The sequence below is a fragment of the Elaeis guineensis genome, chromosome 10 (genome assembly GCF_000442705.2).
Source record: "Elaeis guineensis isolate ETL-2024a chromosome 10, EG11, whole genome shotgun sequence".
NCBI lineage: Eukaryota > Viridiplantae > Streptophyta > Magnoliopsida > Arecales > Arecaceae > Elaeis > Elaeis guineensis.
In genome coordinates this window covers 6,921,912-6,947,022 of record NC_026002.2, presented here as the reverse complement: position 1 = coordinate 6,947,022, position 25,111 = coordinate 6,921,912, and the positions used below count along the sequence as shown (strand labels likewise).

The window sequence follows — 25,111 nt, the reverse complement described above, 5'->3', positions numbered from 1 at the left end:
CGGAGCCAACCCCCGCACGCCGCGTGTCATGGTGGTTGGCCGGCGTCCGCTCCGGCATTTAATGAGGGCGGTGCGGGCGTCCCGGGACGAAGCGCGCCGAATCCTCAGCCAACCGGCGGGCGCCACGCGTCGCGCATCTGGAGGTCTTTGGTCGGCGCGGGAGCATCTCGGCCGTCGGTCGGCCCTATATATATAGGACCTCCCGGACTCAGGACCCACACTCGCCATTTGCTGGGGGAAACTCTGTCTGGGCGATTTCTCGGTCGTCGCGGGCAGAGCTCTTCTCTACTTCCGGAGGGTCCATCGGGTTCGTGGTCCCCTCTTCTCCTTCTTCTTCCCTTTCTGCTCTTTTGGTTCCTGCATAATGACCAGGAAACCGACCCAGGGAGCTCGGTCGGGGAACCCGACCGACGACTCTCGATCGGCTCCGGAAGATGAGGCTTCCTCGCTTTCGGGGCCGAATGTCGATCAGCTTCGGGAGCACTATCGCATCCCGGAGCAGTTTCGGCTCTCCGCTCCAGGGGCCGACGGTCGGGTCAACAACCCTCCGCCTGGCGACCTGGCGCTATATGTCGAAGACCTTCGCGCGGGTCTTCGACTCCCGATTCCGGAGTTCGTCCGGAATCTGCTTGATTACTACGGACTCTGTCCGGCGCAGCTGGCGCCGAACTCTGTTCGTCTGATAATCTCCTTCGCGTTGTTGTGTCAGCTTTTGCCGACCAACCCTCGCGTTTCCCTCTTCCGGGCATTTTTTGTGCTCCGACCCCACCCTAAGGCCCGAGGGTGGTGGCTCTTCAACCCCCGGAAGGATCTTGCTTTCATAACCGGTCTTCCATCGTCCATTCATGGATGGAAGAACCAGTTCTTTTTCGTTTCTTCTTCTTCTTCTTGGGGCTTTCCTTCCCGCTGGGGTGTACCCCGAACTGAGGCCAACGACAACAGTCGGGTCGACGCGGACGACCGGGAGGACTTCCACCGACTCAAAGACATGTCGGTCCCGAAGCAGAGGGAGCTTGTTACTGAGCAAGCTCTCTATGATGCCGGCCTGAGTCTGGTCCCCCGAATAGGTATCGCCCGATCCCCCAGCTTTTCTTTTTGTTCGGCTTTAGGGTAGTTCTGGTCCGGCCTTTGACACTGGTCGGTTTTGCAGGGACACCGCCGAGGATGAGGCCGACCGATGCCGAGATTCGTCAGTTTGCCGCCGCGAGGAAGAGGCCAGCGTCGGGGGCTGGCCCTTCGCGTCCTTCCAAGAGACCAACCCCAGTTCCGCCGACCGTGCAAGCGTCGGCGACCGAGGGGTCGGAGCCGATCATAGCCCTCGCGGCTCCGACCGTCCAAGTCGAAGAGAGGCCGATCGAGGAAGTGGCCGAAGGAGTGTCGGCGGCTTCGCCGCCGCGGGTGGAGCCGGATGACGTTCGGGAAGCCGAACATCGTCCGGAGGCGTCCGCTGGCGCAACGGGGGGCGCCGGGTCGAACTCCAGCGTCCCATCGCTGCCAGCCCCATCGATCGGGGCAGCTGATCGGGGGAAAGCCCCGATGGAGCCCTCGGAGGAAGAGAGATCAATGCCCCCCAGCGCATACTACCCTGAGGGTGCATCGGCCTTGGCCGACCACAACCTTGCGAGGAGGTTGTGCCAGGGGATCCTCCTCCCTACCGACGTGCAGTCGTTGCGGTCTCGGCAGGTGACCGAGATGCTGTCGCGGTTCTACCCGACAATGGTGGAGGTAAGCTTCGCGTCACCTTTTTCCTTAGAAGAATTTTTGCTTGCCACATAATTCTGACGAAGCTTTTTTCCGTCGGCAGCTGATCTTCACCATGTCCAAGTTGGAGGCCGGATACTGAAGGTTCGGCGATGTTCGGGCAGCCTTTAAAGAAAGGTCGGCGGCGGCCGAGGCCGAAAGAGCGAGGCTGGTCGACCAACTGCAGGAGTCGGCCGACCGGGAGGCCAAGTTGACGGACGAGGTCTCCCGGCTTATGGCCGAACTGAAGTCGGCCAAGAAGGAGGCCAAGCACAAAGGTCGGGCCGTGCGTCGTCTTCGACGCGAACGGGACGGTGCCACCTCCGAACTCCAAGGGGAACGCGAGCAACTTCGGGTCAGCCTGGGGAAGCTCGCGGAAGCCGAAGAGGAGTTGTCCATCGCCCAGATCGACGCCGAAATTGCTAGGGCCGAGGCGGAGTTGGCGAGGGAGGAGCTGGCCCACACTGAGGACGAGGCACGGTCGGCGAGGGAGTCGGCCGATCGTGCGATTGAGGACTTCCGGGCCTCCGACCAGTACAAGGAGGAGATGCTCGAGTCGGGCTTCGCCTCCTATCGGGTCGGGTTCGAGGACGGTCGGGATGCCGTCCATGCCTTGTACCCGGAGGTGGACGTCAGCCGAGTCGTCCCGCTACTCGCCGAAGAGGAGGGAGCCGAAGAGGAGGCCGACCAGCTGTCGGGAGGCGTCATCCCAGCGGAGGAAGCCGTCCCGGAGCAGGAGCCGACCGAAGGTCCCTTGCCGACTGAAGGACATCCTTCTGCCGTTGACCCAGCGCCGCTCACGGTCGAGACGCCGATCCTTCCCGATCCTCCGTCGGTCGAAGAGATCAACCAGGACGAATGATCGGTCCAGCCGACCGTCTTCTTTTTGTTTCTTTTTGAAAATACGTGTAATCGGGCTTCGGCCCGACTTTGTAATTTCCTTCGATCAATGAATGAAATTATCTTTTCTTGTGTCTTTTGTTTGAAATGTCTCTTATTGCTGTAATATCGAACCCTAGTTACCAACTTAGAGAAGTCGCCAACTCGGGTAAGTCGGTAGGACTTAACCGACTTGCACAGCTCCGAAGTAGCTTGTGTCCCGACTTTAGGTCGGCTTCCAATAGTTGAAGTCACCGGTCGGGCGCATCTGTTAAGTCGGGAGCCGGCCGAACCTGGTAAAGGTTCGGTAGTCGGACTTCCGTAGATGCGTTCAGTCGAACATCGACCGGCGCAGTGTCGGGGGAGCGATAGTAAGTCGGATCCCCAAGCTCTTGCGTCGGGTTCTGTGTCGTCCGACATATGGTAGCAAGCCGGATGTCGTTCGACCGACCGTCAATCGGTCGGAAAGCTGTGGGTGCGACTAAGGTCGCGTTGTGTGAAAACGGTGGTAAGCCGAATATCCCTCGACCGGCCGCAGCCTGGTCGGAAGTCGCGACAACAATCGCGTGGGCTGTCGACTCCCGTAGGTGCATCGGTCCTGGTAAGGGGCCGATGGATCGTTGAACGTCGAAGAAGTATCGACTCCCGTAGGTGCATCGGTCCTGGTAAGGGGCCGATGGATCGTTGAACGTCGAAGGAGTATCGACTCCCGTAGGTGCATCGGTCCTGGTAAGGGGCCGATGGATCGTTGAACGTCGAAGGAGTATCGACTCCCGTAGGTGCATCGATCCTGGTAAGGGGTCGATGGATCGTTGAACGTCGAAGGAGTATCGACTCCCGTAGGTGCATCGGTCCTGATAAGGGGCCGATGGATCGTTGAACGTCGAAGGAGTATCGACTCCCGTAGGTGCATCGGTCCTGGTAAGGGGCCGATGGATCGTTGAACGTCGAAGGATCAGGACTCTGAAATTTAAAACTAAACTTGTATTCCAACCACAAAATTCACTGGTAATACAGCTTCAAGTTGTCGGCGTTCCAAGTCCGGGGAATGGGCTTCCCCTCAAGGGTCTCCAGCCGGTAGGCCCTCGGCCCGAAGGTGTCAGCAACCTTGTAGGGTCCTTCCCAGTTGGGAGCCAACTTCCCTTGGTCCAAGGGCTTCGACACTTCCGCCTTCCTCAAGACTAGGTCGCCAGGCCTGAAGAGCTTTGGTCTGACCTTAGCGTTGTAGTACCGGGCGACCCTCTGTCGGTATGAGGCCATTCGGATTTGAGCCTTATTTCGCAGTTCGGGGAGAAGGTCTAGGTCGGCCCTCCGGCTTTCGGAGTTGTCCGGCTCGTGGTACTGCTCGACCCTTGAAGACGGTAGGCCAATCTCGAGCGGGATCATAGCCTCTGTCCCGTAGGCCAAACTGAACGGCGACTCCCCGGTCGGGACACGGGGGGTCGTTCGGTAAGCCCATAGGACGGAGCCCAGCTCGTCGACCCAGAGACCTTTGGCTTCGTTCAGTCGGGTCTTGAGTCCATGGAGCAGGGTTCGGTTCGTCACCTCAACCTCACCGTTGGACTGTGGGTGCCCGACTGAAGTTAGTCGATGACGGATGTGGAACCTGGCGCAGAAGTCCTTGAAGTCTTGGTTGTCGAATTGCCGTCCGTTGTCGGTGATGATGGTGCGCGGCAATCCGAACCTGAAGATGATGGACTTTTGGATGAAGTCCTCCATCTTCCGCTCGGTGATCTGCGCCAAGGGCTCGGCCTCGACCCACTTCGTGAAGTAGTCGATGGCGACAACGATGAACTTCCTCTGGCCTGACGCCGGTGGGAAGGGGTCGAGAATATCGACTCCCCACTGAGCGAAGGGCCATGGAGCGACAATGGGAGTGATTTGGCTGGCCAGTTGGTGCTGAATATTGGCATACTTCTGGCATGGCTCGCACCTTCGGACCAACTCTGCCGCATCCTTCCTCATGGTCGGCCAGTAGCAGCCCTGTCGCAAGACCTTGACGGCTAAGGACTTGCCCCCCAAGTGATTCCCACAAATTCCTTCGTGAACCTCTCGGAGGGCGTAGTCAGCGTCGGTCGGTCCCAAGCACCTGAGCAGAGGGAGGGAGAACGACCTCTTGTAGAGTCGGCCGTCCATGATCACATATTGCGACGCCGACCATCGGAGTCGTTTGGCCTCCGCGGGATCTTCGGGACTGGTCCCGTCGGACAGGTACCGGACGATCGGGTCCATCCAACTTGGTTCAGACGTTAGCTGCTGTACTTCTTCGACCCGATCGATGCTCGGCTGTTGGAGGTTTTCGACAAACGTCCGACCCAAAGAATCATAGGCCGACGTTGCCAATCTGGAGAGAGCATCGGCACGGGCGTTCTCCGTCCTGGAGATGTGGGAGATCTCGAAATGCTCGAGGCGGGCCACGAGATCCTTTACCTTCTGAAGATACTTGATCATGGTCGGATCTCGTGCCTCGAAGTCGCCCTTGACCTGCCCCACGATCAGCTGAGAGTCGGAGAATGCCCGGAGGCTGTCGACGCCCAGTTCCTTCGCCATCCTCAAGCCCGCGAGGAGTGCCTCGTATTCGGCTTGATTGTTGGAGGCCTTGAAGTCGAACCGGAGGGCGTATTCGGTGACTACCCCATCCGAATTCGTGAGCAGGAGCCCGGCCCCGCTTCCCTGAGCGTTGGAGGCTCCGTCGATGTGGAGTACCCAGGTGGAGATCGGGTCTGGCTCAGAGACCGAATCTCGTCCCGGGCCTTCAGCTCCCGACCTTCGGTCGGTCGTCGGGCATTCAGCGATGAAGTCGGCCAAGACCTGAGCCTTCAAGGCAGGCCTCGATCGGTACTGAATGTCGAACTCGTTAAGCTTCATCGCCCACTTAGCGAGTCGTCCGGATGTGTCGGGTCGGCGCAGTACGGCCCTCAGGGGCTGGTTGGTGAGTACCACGATGGCGTGGGCCTGGAAGTATGGTCGGAGCCGTTGCGCGGAGACGGTCAGGGCGAAAACCATCTTTTCCGTCTCCGAGTATCTGGCTTCGGCGCCGTGGAGCACTTTGCTGGTGTAGTAGATGGGCTGATGGGTTCGGCACTCGTTTTTCCGAACGAGCACCGAACTGATCGCCTCAGAAGATGTGGCCAAGTAGAGATACAAGGTCTCCCCGACCTGCGGCTTTACGAGCAGCGACGGGGAAGCCAGATACCTTTTCAGGTCTTCAAAGGTCTGTTCGCACTCATTCGACCAAGAGAAACCGTTCGCCTGGCGCAGGGTCTTGAAGAACGGGAGGCACCTTTCAGCTGATCGGGAAATGAATCGGCTAAGAGCGACAATTCTTCCGTTCAGCTGTTGGACCTCCTTCTTGGTGTTCGGATGACGCATGTCGAGGATCGCCTTTATCTTCTCAGGGTTGGCCTCGATCCCTCTCTGAGAAACGAGGAATCCGAGGAACTTCCCTGAGGTCACCCCGAAAGCGCATTTGGTCGGGTTGAGCTTCATTCGGTGTCGTCGAAGGGTGCGGAAGGTCTCCTCGAGATCCTGAACATGGTCCGGGATCTGCGTGCTCTTTACCAGCATGTCGTCCACGTACACCTCCATGTTACGCCCGATCTGGTCTTTGAAGACCTTATTGACGAGTCGCTGGTAGGTGGCGCCGGCATTCTTCAATCCAAAGGGCATCACCCGATAACAGTAGAGGCCCTTGGGGGTCACGAACGCGGTGTGCTCCTCGTCTTCAGGCACCATCCGGATCTGATTGTACCCGACGAAGGCGTCCATGAAGCTGAGCAGTCGAAATTCGGACGTCGCATCCACCAGCTGGTCGATCTTCGGGAGTGGAAAGCTATCCTTCGGGCATGCTCGGTTGAGGTCGGTATAGTCGATGCAGATCCTCCATTTTCCGTTGGCTTTCTTGACCATGACGACATTGGCGAGCCAATCAGGATACGTGGATTCCCGAATGAAGCCTGCTTCGAGCAGCTTGTCCACTTCTTCGTCAATGGCCTTCTGCCTTTCTGGGGCGAAGGACCTTTTCTTCTGCCTCACCGGCTTCATTGTCGGGTCGATGTTGAGTCGGTGAGTAATTGTTTCTGGAGGGATGCCCGACATATCTGCTGCCGACCATGCGAATATGTCGGCGTTGGCCGTCAGCAGCTCCGCCAGTCGGTGGCGTTCGATGTCGGGCAATTGAGACCCGACCCAAACTTTTCTGTCGGGATTTTCTCCTATCGGGATCGCCTCGAGCTGCTCGGCCGGCGAACCCCGCTCTTCCTCCTCCCGTTGATCCAGTTTGTCGATTGTCAGGGGATCCTTTGTCTCGTCGCTTTGGACGGAGATTTGGAAGCATCGTCGGGCGAGCTGTTGATCTCCGCGCATCTCTCCGACTCCATTTTTGGTCGGGAATCGAACAAGGAGATGGTACGTCAAGACGATCGCCCTGAGGGCGTTCAATCCGGATCGCCCGAGTATGGCGTTGTAGGCCGAAGGAACTTGGACGACCGCAAAAATGAGGGAGACTGTGCTTTGCCGTGGTTCGGTACCGACCGTCACGGGCAGTGTGATTTCTCCTTCTGTCGTGACGGTGTCTCCGGCAAAGCCGATCAAGGGCGTGGAGATCCTACTAAGTCGATCAGTCGGTAGTCGCATTCGGGAGAAGGTCGAGTAAAACAAAATATTTGTCGAACTTCCATTATCAACAAAAATTTGTTTTACATCATAATTGGCTATTGTCGCCGACACAACAACAGCGTCGTCATGGGGAGTCTGGATGCCCCGAACGTCGTCTTCTGAGAAGGTAATCACGTCGTCCGGGCGCGGCTTTTTCGTCGGCTCCCCCCCTGTAGACGTCCCCGATCCCAACCGCTTGGAGATCATGTTGATGACTCCAGCCGTCGGCTGATTAGTCGGTGCCTCTTCAGTCGGCTGGGGGCGTCGATCGACAGTCGGTCGGGTCGGCGGATCCTTTCGAAATTTGCCGAGATACCCCCGGCGGATGAGATTTTCGATCTCATCCTTCAACTGGATGCATCGCTCGGTGTCGTGGCCGTGGCTCCGATGGAACCGGCAGTACTTCCGATGGTCGAGGCCCTTTGCCTTCAGAGGCGGAGGCCGTCGCAGGTATTCTTCCCCTTCGATCTCCATCAAGATCTACGCACGGGGAGCGGAGAGAGGAGTGTAGGAGTCATACCTGGGACGCACCGGCCTCGGAGTCTGTCGGCGGGGTGATTTTTGGATCTGTCGGGGTGGAGAAAGCCGACTATTGGCCGGGGGCCTGCTTGGTTCGGCGGGCTCCCGACCTTTTCTTCGCTTCTCCTTCAGACCTCTGGGCTCGGCCAAGCGTCGGTCGGACGCTCCTTCGTCCGTGCGCATATACTTGTATGCGCGCTCCAATAGCTCGGCGTATGTTCGGGGGAGGGTCTTGTCCAGAGAATAAGTAAATCGGGACGACCTCAGGCCCCGCTTCATGGCTGAAACCGCCATGTCTTCGTTGAGGTCCCGGACCTCGAGCGTGGCCGCGTTGAATTGCGCCACGAAGTGTCGGAGCATCTCGTTTTCCCCCTGCTTGAGGGAGAAAAGGCTATCCGACGTTCGCGGCGGCTTTCGGCTGGTGCTGAAATGGGCCACGAACGAGTGCTCGAGCTGCGCGAAGGAATGGATACTGCCCGATCGAAGACCGGAGTACCAAGCCCTGGCAGCCTTGCGAAGTGTGGCGGGGAAGCCGATGTAAAAAAGAGCGTCGGTTGCCCCTTGAATCGTCATGAGAGCTTTATAGCTCTCGAGGTGGTCGACTGGGTCGGTGGAGCCGTCGTATGGCTCCACGTTCGGTATTTTGAACCGACTGGGAATCGGCTCATCGAGGACCAGTCGAGAGAGAGGCTGGGCGGTCTGGAAGTCGACGTCGTTCGAAGACTTCTGGCCGTCCATCTGCAGTTGGGCGAGTCGGCGGTCGATCTCCTCGAACCGTCGCTCGTAGTCGTCCGCTCGCCGATGCTGGGAGACCCCAGGGGTGGAGCCTCCGGAGGATTCTGAAAGAGAGGCCGACGGTGTGCGCGGCCGCTTTTCCTTCCTCGCCCGTTCCAACGGGGAAGGAGAGGGCCGCTGGGACCGTCGGTCGTCGCGCAGTGGTCGCCCCTCCTCCTCTCCGTGGGAGCGCTGTTGGGAGCGCTCGCATGGAGGCGACAGGGGTCGGCGCGGCCGTCGGCGGCTGCTCCTGGAAGGCATAGGTCGGGCCGCCGGTTGTTGCTGGAGGCTTTTGACTGCGTCGGTCAGTACGGTCATCTGCCGTACGATGGCCGCAATCTGGGCCTCCGTGGTCACTGCAGGGCGCGGAGAGCTAGGCTCCGCCGCCGGTGGGGGCGGGGAGGCTTCTTCCCGACGGGAAGAGCGCCTGGCCGACCCAGTGACTCTCGATCGTTGAGCTCTTGTCTTTGTCATGCTGCCCCCCTACCTGGCGCGCCAATCTGTCCCCCTACCTGGCGCGCCAATCTGTTGCGGCCAATCGCCTCGTCGCCCGATCGCCGGGAAGCGTGCACCTGCAAAAGGAAGTCCGCACTGACCGGAGGCGGCTCCGGCGGGGACCCTCCGACGGTCAAGTCAGAGAGGTGACTGGGCAACAGTGAAATGCAGACAGAGAGCTCTGAGAAAGAGAGAGGGAGAGAGAGAGAGGAGCGAGCCTGCGTATGTGGGAGAGACGGGCGGATCGACCCCTTGCACTGTTGCCTTCCCCGGTATATATAGTGGAGCACGGTATGGCGCCATCATTAATGGCGCGGACAAGTGAGGAACTGTCAACTCACTGTAGACTGTCAGAGCCGCCGTGAAAACGTCATGTCGCCGTGTAGCCGTCTAATCGCCAGGGTTGACCCGGCCCCGGGCGGGACGATGCCCCTAGGTAATTGTGCCGCATGTCCGTGTCAGGGCTGACAACGTCTGGCGACTGTACGGTGGTTGGTGGAGTCGGCCGACCCCAGGTCGGTGGCCAGCAGAGTGGCGTCGGACTCCTCCGTCGGTCGGCGAGCTTCATGTGGGTCGGCTACTAGACCTCTGGGTTTAGTCGGTCGGGAATGGACCGTGGAATGGCCGTAGTTAGCCGCTGATGGCGTCCGTCGGCCTGTCGCCCGACCGACGATCGGCCAGTCAGAGTCGTCCGTCGGGCCGTTGGTTAGTCGGTCGGGCTTAGTCGGTCGGGCCGCCAGTCGGTCGGATCCTCCGATAGTCGGTCGGTCGGTCGGTGGGTATCCCCCAACAGGGTCTACCCTGACATGACTTATGTTAGCCATTTCCTTTTAGTCAGCCTATAGCATGGTCATCTGCACTTGAAGGTATTTTTAAGACTGATTTAGTTAGTTCTCTCTACACAATACATGTTTACCTCAACCTATCTTTTCATCAGCTATCTAGACAACCATACATCTTTAGGCCTTAGCTCAAACTCTTGGAGCCCCATCTGATTCTACTTCAGAACCGTCGTGTGTATAGTGATCTCTAAGTGTTAGGATGCAATGTAAACAAGATCGTACCTTTTCTAGGATTTGTGAAATTATCGGTACTAAAGGGAACGCAATCTTTATTATGTATCTCATTGATAGAGCTACAAAAGTGTCGGATCAGACTATGGCATGCTTGACCCTCACCCAACCCCTTTTTACACTTGAGTGATGATGCTAGACCCTGACCCAACCCATTATTTGATAGGGTCAAATCTAGTCGAGTCCACGAAAACAACTTTAGACCTAGCTAGTTATTCAGTTCGAGTCAGGGTCAAGTAAGACCTTGAAGCTAACTTGAAATATTTGTATTTGGCTCAAGACCGGGTCAAATTAGATTTGTAGTTCAAGAGTTAAGCATTTAGCTATTATCTAACTATTCTTTTATAGCTAAAATATGATAATTGTTTTGCTATATGTATCCTTTCGTATAAAAGTAAAGGAATGGGTGACAAACAAGGTTCACAACACACATTAAAAGATAAAAAGAATTATTTCAAGTTTTTCGAGGAATATGGATTGGGATATGTGATAATTGATTTGCTATCCACCTTACAAATTATTATCCAAGGTTAAATTGTGAATCAAATGCATAGTATGTAAGTGGTCCCTTGATTCAAAGGACCTTATTGTATGCTCGAGGTCACTAAATTGATGACCAAATCTATACATTTGCAATGATACCTTAGACTATATCCTTGATGGGGAGTAAAGTAGTTTACTAGATTCATATACAAATAAGGGTCTAGCTATCTAATATAAAAATCATCATAATGATACAGTGTCCATAATACATAGGATGGAAGTAGTAACTTAAAGATTTTAAAAATAATTATTTTTAAAAAAATATTATATTAATAATTAATTATTTGCAAAAAGGCTTTGCGTGAATAGATTTTCTAAAAGGGAGTTTGACATGATTCATGATTCCAATGGACCATGAAATCATATGATTAAGAGTTTGATGGTATATAGTACTCAATGGTCATATAATGATACTAGAGTGATAATGGATTGAATTGCAACATCAAGCTTATGCAGGAATAAGAATGCAAACTAGTTCCATCCTACTCATAAGAGGTCTATAAGTGGGATATGGGCAATATACCACTATGCTAGACCAATTTGCTTATGTGTGATTTAAGTGGACCTGAAGAAAAAGATCGAAGTCAAACCTTAGGCCTTTTTGTATTAGATCCAAGAGGGGGTCGCCAACTAAGAAAGAGGCTTACACTCTGCCTTCTTTATTTGCACCATCAAATGGCATAGACCATCGTCAGGGGCAGCATATAGATGGGATCGTACTCGAACAAGGGACAGTTGCCCCCCTCGTTTCTCTAGCAAAGTCTAACTAGGATTTTGGAGAGCTCTGGTGAAGATGTCCCAAGAGAAAACCTGGCTCCTCCCATCCTTTATAAATAAGAAGTACCCTTGGGTTTCAGGTGCTCTCATCCTCACCCAAGCAAAAGAAAGAGAGAGAAGCGTAAAGGCTTGAGGTTTTTCTCCTTCAGGAAGAGAGAGAGAGAGAGAGCAGAGAAGAAGACTTGATCAACAAGTTTTTCTAGCAGAGTATGGTAGCCTGAGCCACCGTACTCCAACTCAAGAGCTTCTTTTCTTCGTTGGATCATCACAAACTCTAACTCAAAAATGAAATGATTCTTTTTATCATTTAGCGTTGGTCCATGTTAGGTTAGGTTGAGTCTTTGACTGAATAAACGTAAATATATCTTTTAGTGGAAGATAATGATATTTTATCTTTTAGTAGGAGAGAGAGTGCATGCGTTTTATTATTAGAAGAAGAGTGCAAGGCTTGTGATAAACATGAACTCATTATTTAGGTCCTTTACTTTCTAAATAAATTTTTTTTCTTTGATATGGCATGAAATGAACCTGCCTATTACGAATAGATACGTGGAAAGCAATTTCAAATGGATTTGAATTTCAAATAACTCATTGCTATAGTTCTACTTTTAAGGGGACCCAGATAAAGAACAAAATTATATTATATTTGAATTAGATCTAAATAAAGAAGAAGGTTATGACAATTCCTTAATTTCCACCTCCAAATTATAATGAATCCATGTTCTCGTGTTTATATAGACAGGGCCAAGAAGACTCTAGAGGAACAGGGCTCCAAAACAGTGAAATCCTTGAAGCTCAAAGATCTCATAGTGAGAAGCTTTGAAGCTCTCATCCATTATTCTGCTCCTTTCCTGCAACTCAATAGATTTATGAGGTGATGTTTGAGGGCCGTCAAGATGAAGACTGAAACCAAGATGAGAAGCCTAAGGCCGAGCTCTCAAAGGTTGAACTTCTAAGATAAACATGAAAAGTCTAAGATGAAATAATCGACCTAAGAACGTCAAGCTGAAGACAAACTAGAATCAAGCTGATTAGAATAAGAGTATATTTACTTTAATCTTCTCTCATATTTTTTTTCCTTTATTGTTATTATTGCAAGCCTCTCTTGACTTGGGTATCGGAGGGCTCGGTTTAAGCTAATTCGGCAAGCTTTTCTTTTATTTTCTTTTCATGTAGAAATATATGATTCTTCAAGGCATATTGGTGCTCCATCTTCCAACACCACGGTTGAAGTGGATCAATTAGCGATCTCCATATCTCTAGATCTTTAGCGAGATCCATCATTATTGGGTAGGATTTTGATAGCAACACTCTCCATAATTTTTCATCTACTACTATTGCTCAATTCAATTAGTATTTGTGATCGGCATATTTGATTTGTATCCAAAAATGTATCGTTATACATCTCTCTCTTCATCCTCTTGGATCGGAACTAAGAGAGTATTGAAATTTATTGTGATAAATACTCGGATACCCAACTTCGATAGCAACCTGACAATGTAATTCAATATTCAGCCATGCATGTCTAAAGTTATTTCGGATGGTACAACTACTCATAACCTAGTCATCAACTCAGTGGCTGATCGATTATATTACTCGAAGGTTAGCCGAGTATATACGACCATTTACAGAATAGCTGCAACCTTTGATCTTGAAAGATTAGGAGTCGAAAAACAGTTATTCGATGTGGGTATTAACCGATCATAACTACTAAATCGTGGGCGAGAGTAATTATCTATTTACAGTCTACTACCGACTTATAACTCCCATGTTTCGGTATTGAAATTGACAGAAGTTATTAGATAATGGCTACCCCACTTCATATAAAGAAAGGTAAAAAGAAAATCAGGATAAGTTTTTTCTAGATATTTTTTTTTAACTCTCTCACTCGTGGTTCTATCTACTATTTTCTTAGCTCCGGCGGATCTAGGCATCAGAAAGTTCTCATCGAATAATTTCCGACAAAAAAATTTACTTGCAGGTTCACTCTTCATACGACGTACTTATTCGGCTATCACCCGACTATCTCATCGAAGTTTAGCAGTGACAGGCTAATGGATATTTTTTATCTAATTCGGCTAATAGTAGACTAATCAGATCTCAAAATGAGATAACTAATTGGATGGTGGAGTATATGAAAGAGCATCTAATGTTCTCTCGGTATACAATCCATTTGAAATAATAATAATAATAATAATAATAATAATAATAATAATAATAATAAACTCAAAATTAGTTTTGACTGGATCATGGTGAACGCCCATTTGCAATTCCGCTGAAAAACGGCGAACTGCCCCCCCCCCCCCCCCCCCCCCCCAGTCCCAACCCTCCGTTCCCACCTCCCGGTGCGCCGTCCCACTAGGCGGACAAGCTCTCGTGCCACTTCCATCGAGACACTTGGACCACAAACCCGAAAACTAACACAAACCGGACCACTCAAAGCCCCAACAGATCAAACCAAAATCCGACACCTACCTCAGCATCATGGCGCTCGCACCCGGCCTCGAAAAACCATCTGCGGCTATCCCCACTCCTCGTTTCATTCACACCGCAGCTGATCCTCTCCTAACAACCACCACCACAACGTGGAACGACTTTCTCTTACCCCCTCATGCTTCCCTTCCCCGCGAGACGTAATAACCCAACCGGACTACTACTCGATCCCATCCTCCACTCCTCTCGCGCCCTAGAATCCATGGCTTCGTTGTCCTCCTCCGCCGCAGTCGCCAATGGAGATGCCGGAACCCTCTCCCCGACCGCCGAGGCCCCGACCCTAATCCCTGGCCTCCCCGACGACCTTGCCGCGGTGATCCTCGCTTCTCTGCCGTACTCCCACCAGGCCCGCCTCCGCGCCACCTCCCGCTTGTGGAACGCCTTCCTGGCCCCCCGCTCCCTCCTCCCTCTCCGCCGTTTCCTTCGCCTCCCGCCGCGCCACCTCCTCTGCCTCTTCCCGGCGGACCCCTCCCTCTCCCCGCCGTGCCTCTTCGACCCCGCCGCCTCCGCCTGGTCCCCGCTCCCCCCGCTCCCCTGCAGTCCCCACCTCTACGGCCTCTCCAACTTCGTCCCCGTCGCCCTCGGGCCCCACCTCTATGTCCTGGGGGGCTCCCACTTCGACGCCCGCTCCTACCCCATCGGCCACCCAACCGCCTCCGCCGCCGCCTACCGCCTCGACCTCGCCGCCCCCGCCCCGCTCCTCGCCTGGCATCGCCTCCCGGACATGCTCTCCCCCCGCGGCAGTTTCGCCTGCGCCCCCGTCCCCTGCGGCGACGGCGGCATCATCGTTGCCGGCGGTGGGTCCCGCCACTCCATGTTCCCCTCCGAAGGTAGCCGGATGAGCTCCGTTGAGAGGTTCGATGTGGACTCCGGCGAGTGGAGGATGCGGGAGGGGCTGCCGAGGTACCGGGCCGGGTGTGTGGGGTTCTTGGTCCGGCGAAGGGAGGTGGAGGAGGATGAGTTCTGGGTGATGGGAGGGTACGGCGATTACCGGACAGTGTCGGGGGTGGTTCCGGCCGATGTGTACTACAGGGACGCTGTTGTGCTTGGGTTGAGGAGTGGGAAGTGGAGGGAGGTGGGGGACATGTGGGAGGAAGGGGAGAGAAGGAAGCTCGGGTCGGTCGTTGTCATGGATGTAGAGGATGGGCAGGCGCCAGGAATTTTCATGCTTGATCGAAATGATATTTTCAGGTGATCCTTTTTTTTCTTCCTTTGTCCCTTCTTTTTGGTTGGTTTATTTGTCCGGTTGCTTTTGATGTCCTACCTGTTCAGTGCATTGTGATTATTCATGTTACTTTTTAGCTTAATTCTTTTAAAGTTTTGGAAAAGGTGCCATGCTTTCTGATTATCCATACTGTACTCATCTGAGCTGGATTATGCATAAAATACAGGGCATTATGATGCCAAAGGCAGGCTATGCTTATGTATTGTGCAATAACTGGTCTGTTAGCTTTTTGTAATGGTATGAACTTCTGTTAGATCTTTTTGGAAGTCATTGCATAGTTTAGTGTTCATTCTGAGTTGATTCCCATGCATGTAAAAGGTATTGTTGCTACAGGACGTGACAAGAAAATTTTGATATCCATCAGTACAGCTAGTCAAATGCTAAAGAAAAGTTCATTTAGATTCTGCTATGCATGTGCATTTTGGCCCTTTAAACCCTGGTCTGAGTTTGAGAAAATTTCAGTAGTGTTTACCTGATGTTGCTCATTTATTATCATTCCTTGTCTGTGCCCTTTTTGTTTGTATCAGTTTGTAGGGTGGACCATGGTATGCCATACCACCTAATAGAGAGTGTACCGGACCGTACCGATCTCATACAAGTACATTGTCCCATATTATACGAATATTTGGTATGCTATCTTGTATCATACCGAACTATATGCTGGTATTTTAATAGGATGGTACTCATACAGGATCTGATACTGAGATGGCGAACTTTGGTGTGGACAATGGATATCAAGAATCTGCACAAGGTTTTGAAAAATCTTTGCAATCCCGAGTTATGTCCATGAGTCAAGGAAGTGGAACTATCAAAATACAAAATTGATGCCATTGATAAGTATGAAGTACTTTTAGTGCCTGTTTGGATGCCCGATGATCTATAGGCTAGATACCTCCTTATAAAGAGTGGTAGTTAAAGAAGAGAAGAGATATGTGAATGGAGAAGTTGAGAGATCAAGCGAAGCGGCTGGTGCTCTTATCTCTGAGGATTAAGGTAAGGAATTTTGTTAAAAAGGTGATTTATTATGTTCTTAAAACATCAGGTTTATGGAACCATAGATCCTTGTTATCCTACAAATTCCCATTTATTGTGCTCTTTCTTAAACCTTTCTCATGTGAGAAGAGGTTATGCACAGACTAGCTGTTCATCCATCCAAACAGGTCCTTATTTAAGAAACATCATCATGTTGTTTGATTTATTTATACGAGACCGGTAGGGCAGCCTGTATGCTGTTGTTGGGATATGATATTTGTGATATCATTGATAGAATTTTGAAGCTATCCCACATCTTGGTGGTTCATTCTCATGCTAGGAATGGTGTCAAAGTAGTATCTACACATGATGATTTATTTGAAGTTTATATTTCATCCCATCACGATAATACTGCAAAGGAACATGCTTGTGATAGTGGGAAGAGTTTTTTTTTCTATTAGGTGAGAATGCGGAATTGTGATGGAAAATCACCATGGAATTAAGTTATTTTGACATTGCCCTAAAGTAACTTTTAGTAGAAAGCTCTCGCCAATAAGATGTAGGATTTGGAGTTTTTGCACCGTGAAATGATTGTGGATGAGAAGTATTCATTGGTAGGTCATCTCTAATATAATCAATTTATCAATAAAATTCTGACTATAAATCAAGCAAAGACTTATACCAAAACTGCCCATTTGTATCCATTTGATTTACATGTGCGAGCTTCTTTTGATGTGCTCTATTTCCATGGTATTCTTGGGGAATTGGGTAATCCATAGGAATTTCAAGTCAGAAAGGAATGTAGTCCCATGAGTTGTTTCGATGCATCTTTCATGAATGAAAAATTCCATGCTAAATGGGTGGTTCCATGGGAAATAACACATTGCGAGAGGGGCTGTCACCCAGCTTTCTTCATAACTCTTAGCTGTACAGTTGCTTTTTTCCCTTCTACACATCTTCCCCTTTCAGTCACCTTCTTGCTTGTCATGTGAAACTCAGTCCTTGACAAAGTTGCTTTCAGCTGAGTGGTGGAAGTGGTGAGGTCACTGGATACAAGGTGGTTGGCAGCATGGAAGACTTGAAGAAGTTTTAGGCATAACAAGGATGATCTGCAACAAAGTTCCAGATATTAAGGGAAGTTGCATCGAAGGTGATATCAAAGGTAGGGAAGGGGAGATAGGTGTTTAGAACAGCAATGGGGTTGGGGGAGAGAGACAGTGAAATGGAGGTGAGGCAGTAAAGATGGGTTTTGAAGATGGGAAGATGTATGCACTGACCACTTAAGGCAGTGGGAGGACAACATTCATGGGTTGGAGTAGAAAAGGTTCTTAATTCTACAAGGTAGTGTAAAATAACATGATAATTCTATACTGACCACTTAAGGCAGTTTCAATATGGAGTGATTTTGGTAATAAGATGGTCAATGAGACTGTTTGCTTTTAAAGACATGTTGCATTTAATTGGTCTTCACCGGACATTTCTCCCTTTCTTGACTGAGCCTTGCTTACCAAGCTATATTGTGAACTGAAATGGTTGAACTTGATTATGTTATTGAAGCTTTAGTTTTCCAAGGGATTTTCGTTATACCTAGAGCCATCAAAACAGGCCGAGTCCATTGGGGCTGGGCCAAAAAAGCTCTTTTGATAAATGGGCCATCAAATAGGCAGCCCAACTCTAGTCCTTATAAGTGAAGGGCCTAAACGGGCCGGCCCTTATAACTCACTAAAAAATTAAAATAATTGAAAATATTATAAAAATTAAAAAATAATAAAAAATTAAAAAGCTCTCAAACATAATATTTCATCAAATAAATAAATAAAATCAATCCCTTCATCAAATTTTAAAACACCAAAAGCAAATATGAAATAACTCCAAAAAGTTTGTAATAATATCATAATCTCCATTCTCCACAAGAAAAAAATACCACAAACTAATTAAACTCTACAAAATCAAAAAAACCAACAAGTAACAAATATTGTTCAAGTAACATTGAATCCAACCATTGAAATTCAGTCCCAGTTCTCAATTAGAATATTTTAGATAATTTTTAATTAGAACATTAAGAAAAAAAAGATGGAGGACTTAATAAAAAGTCAGTCACATGACTGACTTTAATATTAAACCTCTTTTTTAACATTTAACAATTTATGTAATTGTGTCACTTTTTTTAAAATAAACGGGCCGGCTTGCGGGCTATACGGGTCGGCCCTTCATAGGCCGGGCCATAAACGGGCCGGGCTAAAAAGCCCTTTTGTTAAATGGGTTGCCAAAATACTAGCCCAGCCCTACTACTTTAAGGGCCTAAATGGGCTGGCCCGCGGGCCACGGCCCATTTTGACGGCTCTAGTTATACCTTAGCTATATGTTCAAAATCTTTTGATCCTTTAAGATTTTTCCTATTGATTATTACTTAAATGATAGGTATGATATTGACTGGCTGCATCTTAAAGGTATCTGAGGTGAAGAATCTCACTTAATTTGGTCTGATTTAGAAAATCCTCAATTGTTTGCCTATTAAGTTAGCTAGAACAACCTATTTTATAGAATAGAAAACATATTTTTTTCCAATAGAAGATCTTATTGCCAATTTTTAGAAAATAGTTTTAGTGCTTGGATTGATGTTATGTAATCCTTTTTAGGTGGCTGCGTGTTGGTGTTGCTCTTAAATTAGGTACAATTTGAGTGCCCTAACACAGGCTTATTCAAGTGAGGCTTTTGTGAAAAGCAGACAACAATAAAACATTTTTAGAACATCTTCTATGAGAATCCTTCAGTAAGCAAGCTTAAAGTATCTTATTTCAAACTTTATTGACAATTTCTCAAGATTCTGTCATTGCAAGACAAAGATAGGAGGTTCTCTTATTGAACAATAGTCTAATGTATGTATTTGATGGTTGATGGGATGTAATTGAAGGTGGTGTACCAGATGTTAGACTTGGCTTATCAAATTGGAAATTGGAAGCCTATATAAGCTTTGTGCAAGTTTGGACAGTCATGTGCTAAGATGCATTTTGTGATTAGATTTTAGAGAATGTGGATGGTCAAGGAGTCTAAATCATGACCTGGAACCTCAATTCATTACATGGAACTCCATATATCAACATACCAATGAAAGAACATGTTGATGATGCCGTCGTAGAGACATTGGATGGTTATGTTTGTGAATGCAATCATACATGCATCTTTAAAGCTGCCTGTTTATTGTTTAAGGATGTGCATGGATAAAGATACCTATCTCAGCATGAGTGTTCCTATCTAATTATCTTTAGATCTCTAGTTTTATTGACTTTGCTGTCTAATTTTGAAATGTGAAAGTTTCAATGAGCATAATTGGGTGATTCATTGTTATATGGATGTAATCTTTACTTGAATCAGTTATTGAAGTTTAAGGAAAAAGCATTTCTGGAAGTGTAGACATGCAATTGAGGACAACTTTACTTTGGAAAATAATGGAGTTACAATCGTGTACATATCCTCATTGTAATAAGCAGAAAATTTCATTCAGAGAATAGAGAGTCCTAAGAAGCCTAAATTTAATAAAAGCTTAAAGATTCAAAATGGTGGGATATAAACTAAGGAGGGCTCAACAGTACAAACATAATTTTTACCCTTGTTTCTTAATCAGAAGTTTTAACCTTGAGTCTAAGATTGACTATGTTATATTAATGCTAGAACTAGTCCAATGCTTCTCCTATTTGCCTTAATAATTCTCTGATCTGACTTTTTACACCATTTTATTCTTTGGACAACTGGCCCATAAGTCATGATATACAAAATCCCCTTTTAGACTACTCTCATCCATGATTTTGATATTGGTTGGTTTTTCCTTCTCACAATTAGAGTACTTAAGCTCTTCTTATTAAAGGCATATAGATTTCTTTCTCCTATAACCTCGTCAGAACCCCACCCCCTCCATGCCCGTGCTCCCCCACAACAACAATGACAACCAAAAAAAGAAAAAACATTTTTCATTGGTCGGATTCCCATGACATCTGTGGTAGATGATGAAAATGTGCCTTTAATTTTAAGCTTCCTAATTGCATGTTGTAATAACTAGAATACTTCTAGTTCAGTGATCTTCGTAGATGTTTCATCTACCTTTACTAGGCTATGAATTTTATGATGTCTATTTAATCTTAAGGTATAAATATTGACTGTTTCATTTTCTTCCATCTTCCTATCATAAAGTTGGGTAGGAATCGTATGTGTGACAAGCATCACAATATGCCCTTTGTCGGTTGAATCTCTTCCTTATGTGGTTCGCACTTTATAATTTTAATTCTTCCTTGTTATAAGCTTCTTAATCCTACAATTTTCCTCTTTAACCAAGCATCTTTTATTAAAGCAATGAAACTCAGCTCTAGCACAACTGCATCTTTCTTATGCCATTTGTCTGCATTCATATATCATGCACTTTTTCAATATGAAATGATCATATGCGTTAACTTTATCTACATGCCTCCTACGTGCTTCAACATCCTTTTTTTTTTTTTTTGTTATAAGCAACTTCAGTCTGTGCCTATATCTGCACCTCCTCTCAATTTCAGCAACTAAGATTATACCACCCTATATAAAGTACTAATTTTTACTGTTTTTAAGTCATCTGAGGTTAGTTTTGGGATCTTTAGTTAGTTCTGGTTTACTTGGATCCCAGCACTCCCTTTGTCTCCTCAGCAGGTTCTTTGTACTTATTTTAACAGATGAGATCTGCTTTTGAGTTTGCTTATCCCTGACACAAAGTTGGGAACGTTCTGTGGGACCATCCAGGTGTAAGAGGATTGTTTTCTCCCTCCCTCCTCTCTCTTCCTATCTTTTCCTCTTTTTTCTGCTCATTTTCATTCTTTTATCTTCTTTTAATAACCTAACCTTGAAAATTGCTCCCGCATCAAAACAGCCACTTCTTCATTGGACTTGAATCATCTCTCTTGGATAACCATTGCTGGTAAACCCCAAAACCAAGCATTTGCAAGTCTGTAACACCTTAGAAGTAGTCTAGCTGACCTCTAAGATCTATTCAGCTTCTCTCCAGCACTAAGATCTGAAAGCTACCGTTTTTATTCAGATCCTTAAATCTGAACCCTTTGTAGACCTAATTCTGTCAGTATATTACTCGTAAATAGATCTGCAAATAGAGCTGCTCGGTCTTGGATGGGAGAGGATTCAGTTGATCTCTGAGGAAGGTTTTAAGGTTAGTTGCTTCTAGTTGTGGTGTTGTTTTTGGACCTTTTTTCTGGAATTTACTGTAATGAATTTACTAATTTCATTGTGAGTTGCTTATTTTTGATCTATCAGTTCATTCCTGTTCCTACATTTTCTTAATATCAAGGGCCTGTTTGGATGATTGGCCCAAAATCCTATGGGATTCATGGGTTACAACCACTAAAGCATTGGATTACATGCTGGCCTAAGCTTATATTAACATGTACCCAAGATTTGGGTGTGCTGGCCCAAATCCCTTAGAGAGAGGCAAAAAAATAAAAAGATCGATAGGTCCACTCAAAAGGTAGTTCTGGGCATTTGTTAATATAGGCTTTAGCCCATCCTGTAATCCAATGCTTTTGATGGTCGTACTGACCTAACTCACAAATCCCATAGGATTTTGGACCCAATCATCCAAACAGATCCCAAATTGCTTCGACATATCCATATTTTATTTTATAGATCAACACAGACCAATGTAAAATCTCTTATTTGTGTTGCATAACCATGCTATTATTGCATACAGTTTATCAGTCTGTCCTGTGAGATAATTGAAATCAGAGCCTAGGTTTCTCACTGTTCTAACCTTTACAACCTTATATGAGCACTAATATTTGTCATGTGTGATGCAAGCAGAGAGAACATCTATAGACATTTGAAGTGTCATTTGACAGATATTTAAAATGTGTGCTCATGTTCCTTTACAATATGAATAGCAGATGATGTCAGATGTTAAATACTACTAGAGCAGACATTTTCATCCATTTATTTGACAAATGCAGATATGATTTTGCTTTAAATCGATGGTTGAAAGAATCAAGCCTGCGAAAGAAGGTTCCAGCAGATGAGCCTTGTGGCTTTGTTGCTATGAATGGGGTGCTGTGTGTGCTGACCAATTCAACACAGATTAGCAGTGGATCAGATCCACGAAGACCGCCCAAGAAAAGGCTGACTTTAGAGATTCAAGTGTACGACCCTGCTCAGAGGAAATGGAGGTTTCTAACTTCAAATACACCATTCCACCAACCCATAGATTTTAAAACTGCTGTTGCATGTACTATTAGATTATAATTTTGTGGGTGATTTTTTCTTTCCTGTATAGTTTAATGTAATTAGCCATGACTTTCATTACCTGGGCTTCTCCAGGTATATATAATTTGATGTAAAATGTCCTTGTAAAGAGTGATTGGATGGTGTATGTCATTAACCTACATGTTAATCACTATTAGTTGTGTATACCAACATTGGATACACCAAATCTTTGTACTATTATGAGTTCCATATATCTTTGTATCATTTGATTATGTATTTTGTTATTGTTTTATTTAAGTGTTGAGCTTGCCTGATAAAAGTCTCAGAAGAGCTATACCCAAGAAGGTGGTCTCGGAAGCGCCACTAATGTGAGCCGCACGATAACATTTGCTCAGTTTGATGATACTCGTATTAGAATTTCATTGCTAGAGCATATAGTTTAGTTGAGTAATTGGAGTCTTCACACCATGCAAAATGGAGTGGATTATTCTTGTCCAAAGCCCTCAAAGCACCCATTTGCTGAGCCCATGCAGCACATTACAAACCCTTAGCAACATCTATGGCACGTGCAAGAGTTCTAATTTGCAGGAGACCGTGGGATGGCACATGTGTATAAGTGGAAGTAGATGAGACCCTTTTACCTTGATAGAGTTGTGCTGGATGTCTGATCTCAAAGGAAGTGTGATATTCAAATATGCTCATTTCGTTATAGTTTGTAACAAACGACTCTACGTGGAACAGTTCAGAAAGAGGTGGCAGGTATTATAATGATTACATACTTAACCCAGGATTCATTTGTTTCAAAAGGAAATGTATGGTGGGATAAATTCCAATTGCAACAATAATCATGGGTGGATGTTAGCAGTTGCTAAATGGTTCTGATGGCCTAAAAAGAGTTCTCAGAAACAGACATCTGTAGCACCACCATCACCAAGATTTTTAAGTCGATGCACCCATCGGAAAGCTGCAGAGACCCTCAAGGTTCCAAACAACATGAAACAAATTTTGATTTGTTTAAGCCAGCGGACTTTCAAGCTAAAATTTGTTGACGCAACCACCAGCTCCATTCCCTCCCACTTTGACGCTCTTCCATCTCTGCTCTCGAGAGCCGGCATCACGCACCTCAGCTGACGGTGAAGTCTGGGCATCTGGTTTTCCAGCACCACTTCTGGAGTCCGATCTGGAAAACTTCCAGCAATTGGTGCCCCGTCGCCATCCGTGCTGGTCTGAACGCGAAGCTTGTTGAAGCCGCTCGCCCCGCCGGAACTCATTCCAAACCGGACTGGTTGTGCTGCTTGCAGCTGCTGCTGACATGGGGTAAGATCATGCAGTCAAAAAGCTCCACCGCTTTTCCAGAGCTCTAGCTTATGAACAAGTGTAATATATTATATACTCTCATAAAATATATAAAATTATATGGATATCTGTCGTGCCCCCGATTATGAGTCATGGCCGCGGCGATACTCATAAAAAACTCCTCACAAATATGCAAAACGCCTCTTCACGATATTATAAAGTAAATAATAAAATAAATAATCAATAAATTAATATTCAAATTTAATTTAAATAATAAATCAAATATCTGACAAAATAATAATTCATGATCTTGTATAAAACTTCAATAAATTCTAATCTAAAATCAAGATATTAAATTTTTCTTGTAATTTACTCTCCTATAATGAATTTCCGAGTCAAGCTACTCTTCTGAATCTGTAAAAATAATAAAATATAGAATAATAAGCTATACAACTCATAGGTAATATATATTTTAGTTAGATAAATTCAATAATAATAATATATTGAAAATAAATATGCAAAGTATATTATTTCAACATTCAATTCAGAATATATAGTACTAACCAAAATAAGATGCATGCGAATATTTTTAAAATTTATTTCTATTCATAAATCAATTTTTTTCAAAACATCAAATTTACCTGAGCAGCCATGAATTATGATTATACTTATACCCTGTCACTAGATTAGAATGAGTTCAGAATAATCAAAGTGTCTATATATAATCCCCAATCGGTAGGATATTGACATGCCAACATAGAACTCTCACTGGTAGGATGTCAACATATCAACACACAACTCCTACTGATAGAGTATTGATGTATCAGTACACAACCTCTACTGATATAGTATCGATATATTAGCATACAATCACCATTGGTAAGGTATCGATGTATCAGTGTATAACCTCTACTGGCAGGATTGCGATACATAGTCAAGCTGCGAGTCAAAATCCATCTCGAATCAAATCTCTTTTTCGATAAAATTAGTTTCATATTTCAATCCAATAATATACAAAATCATCAAAAATCAAAATCAATAGATCGTATTACATAATAGAAACAATATATTTGATAATGCATCAAATAGTATTCTATAGTAAATTCAATAAATAAATATCATACTTCATATTCACAAATCACAAATAATTTGATTCAAAATTTAATGATATAAATACTATATAATTTACTGATAAATTTATAAAAAGAGTAACATACTTATCTCACATGTACTCCAACAAATCCATAAAATTCTAGAAATTTTTTTCAAAATCTCTAATATTAGATCATATCATAGTATCTCCACCACTGAATATCTTCTTGTCGAGAAGACTACACCCCTATATATATATATAATGGAGTCCAATAATCAGAGAGGATATAGATAATTAAGAGAGAATGATTCACTGATAGTGGTATCTAAAGGTTTGGATCAGTCT

At 46.7% G+C, this 25,111-nt stretch overlaps 1 protein-coding gene across 2 annotated transcripts; it reads left to right on the top strand.

Annotated features, from left to right (window-relative positions):
• The first annotated feature begins 13,879 nt into the window (after positions 1-13,879).
• LOC105053447 (F-box/kelch-repeat protein OR23) lies at positions 13,880-22,628 on the top strand. Of its 2 annotated transcripts, XM_029267092.2 has the most exons (3): positions 13,880-15,140; positions 21,267-21,334; positions 22,128-22,259. In XM_029267092.2, the coding sequence occupies exons 1-2, from the start codon at positions 14,068-14,070 to the stop codon at positions 21,319-21,321; spliced, it is 1,128 nt and encodes a 375-aa protein (XP_029122925.1). In that variant the 5' UTR covers positions 13,880-14,067; the 3' UTR covers positions 21,322-21,334; positions 22,128-22,259. The 2 variants fall into 2 exon arrangements, with proteins under 2 accessions (XP_029122925.1, XP_010932903.1); XM_010934601.4 differs by lacking the exon at positions 21,267-21,334 and having other exon boundaries at positions 13,910-15,140; positions 22,128-22,628.
• Positions 22,629-25,111: the final 2,483 nt, after the last annotated feature.

Coding starts and splice junctions, on each gene's coding strand:
- LOC105053447 (XM_010934601.4), top strand. CDS start 14,068: ATGCTTCCCTTCCCCGCGAGACGTAATAACCCAACCGGACTACTACTC. Junction 15,141..22,127: donor GATCGAAATGATATTTTCAG/GTGATCCTTTTT, acceptor TGACAAATGCAG/ATATGATTTTGCTTTAAATC.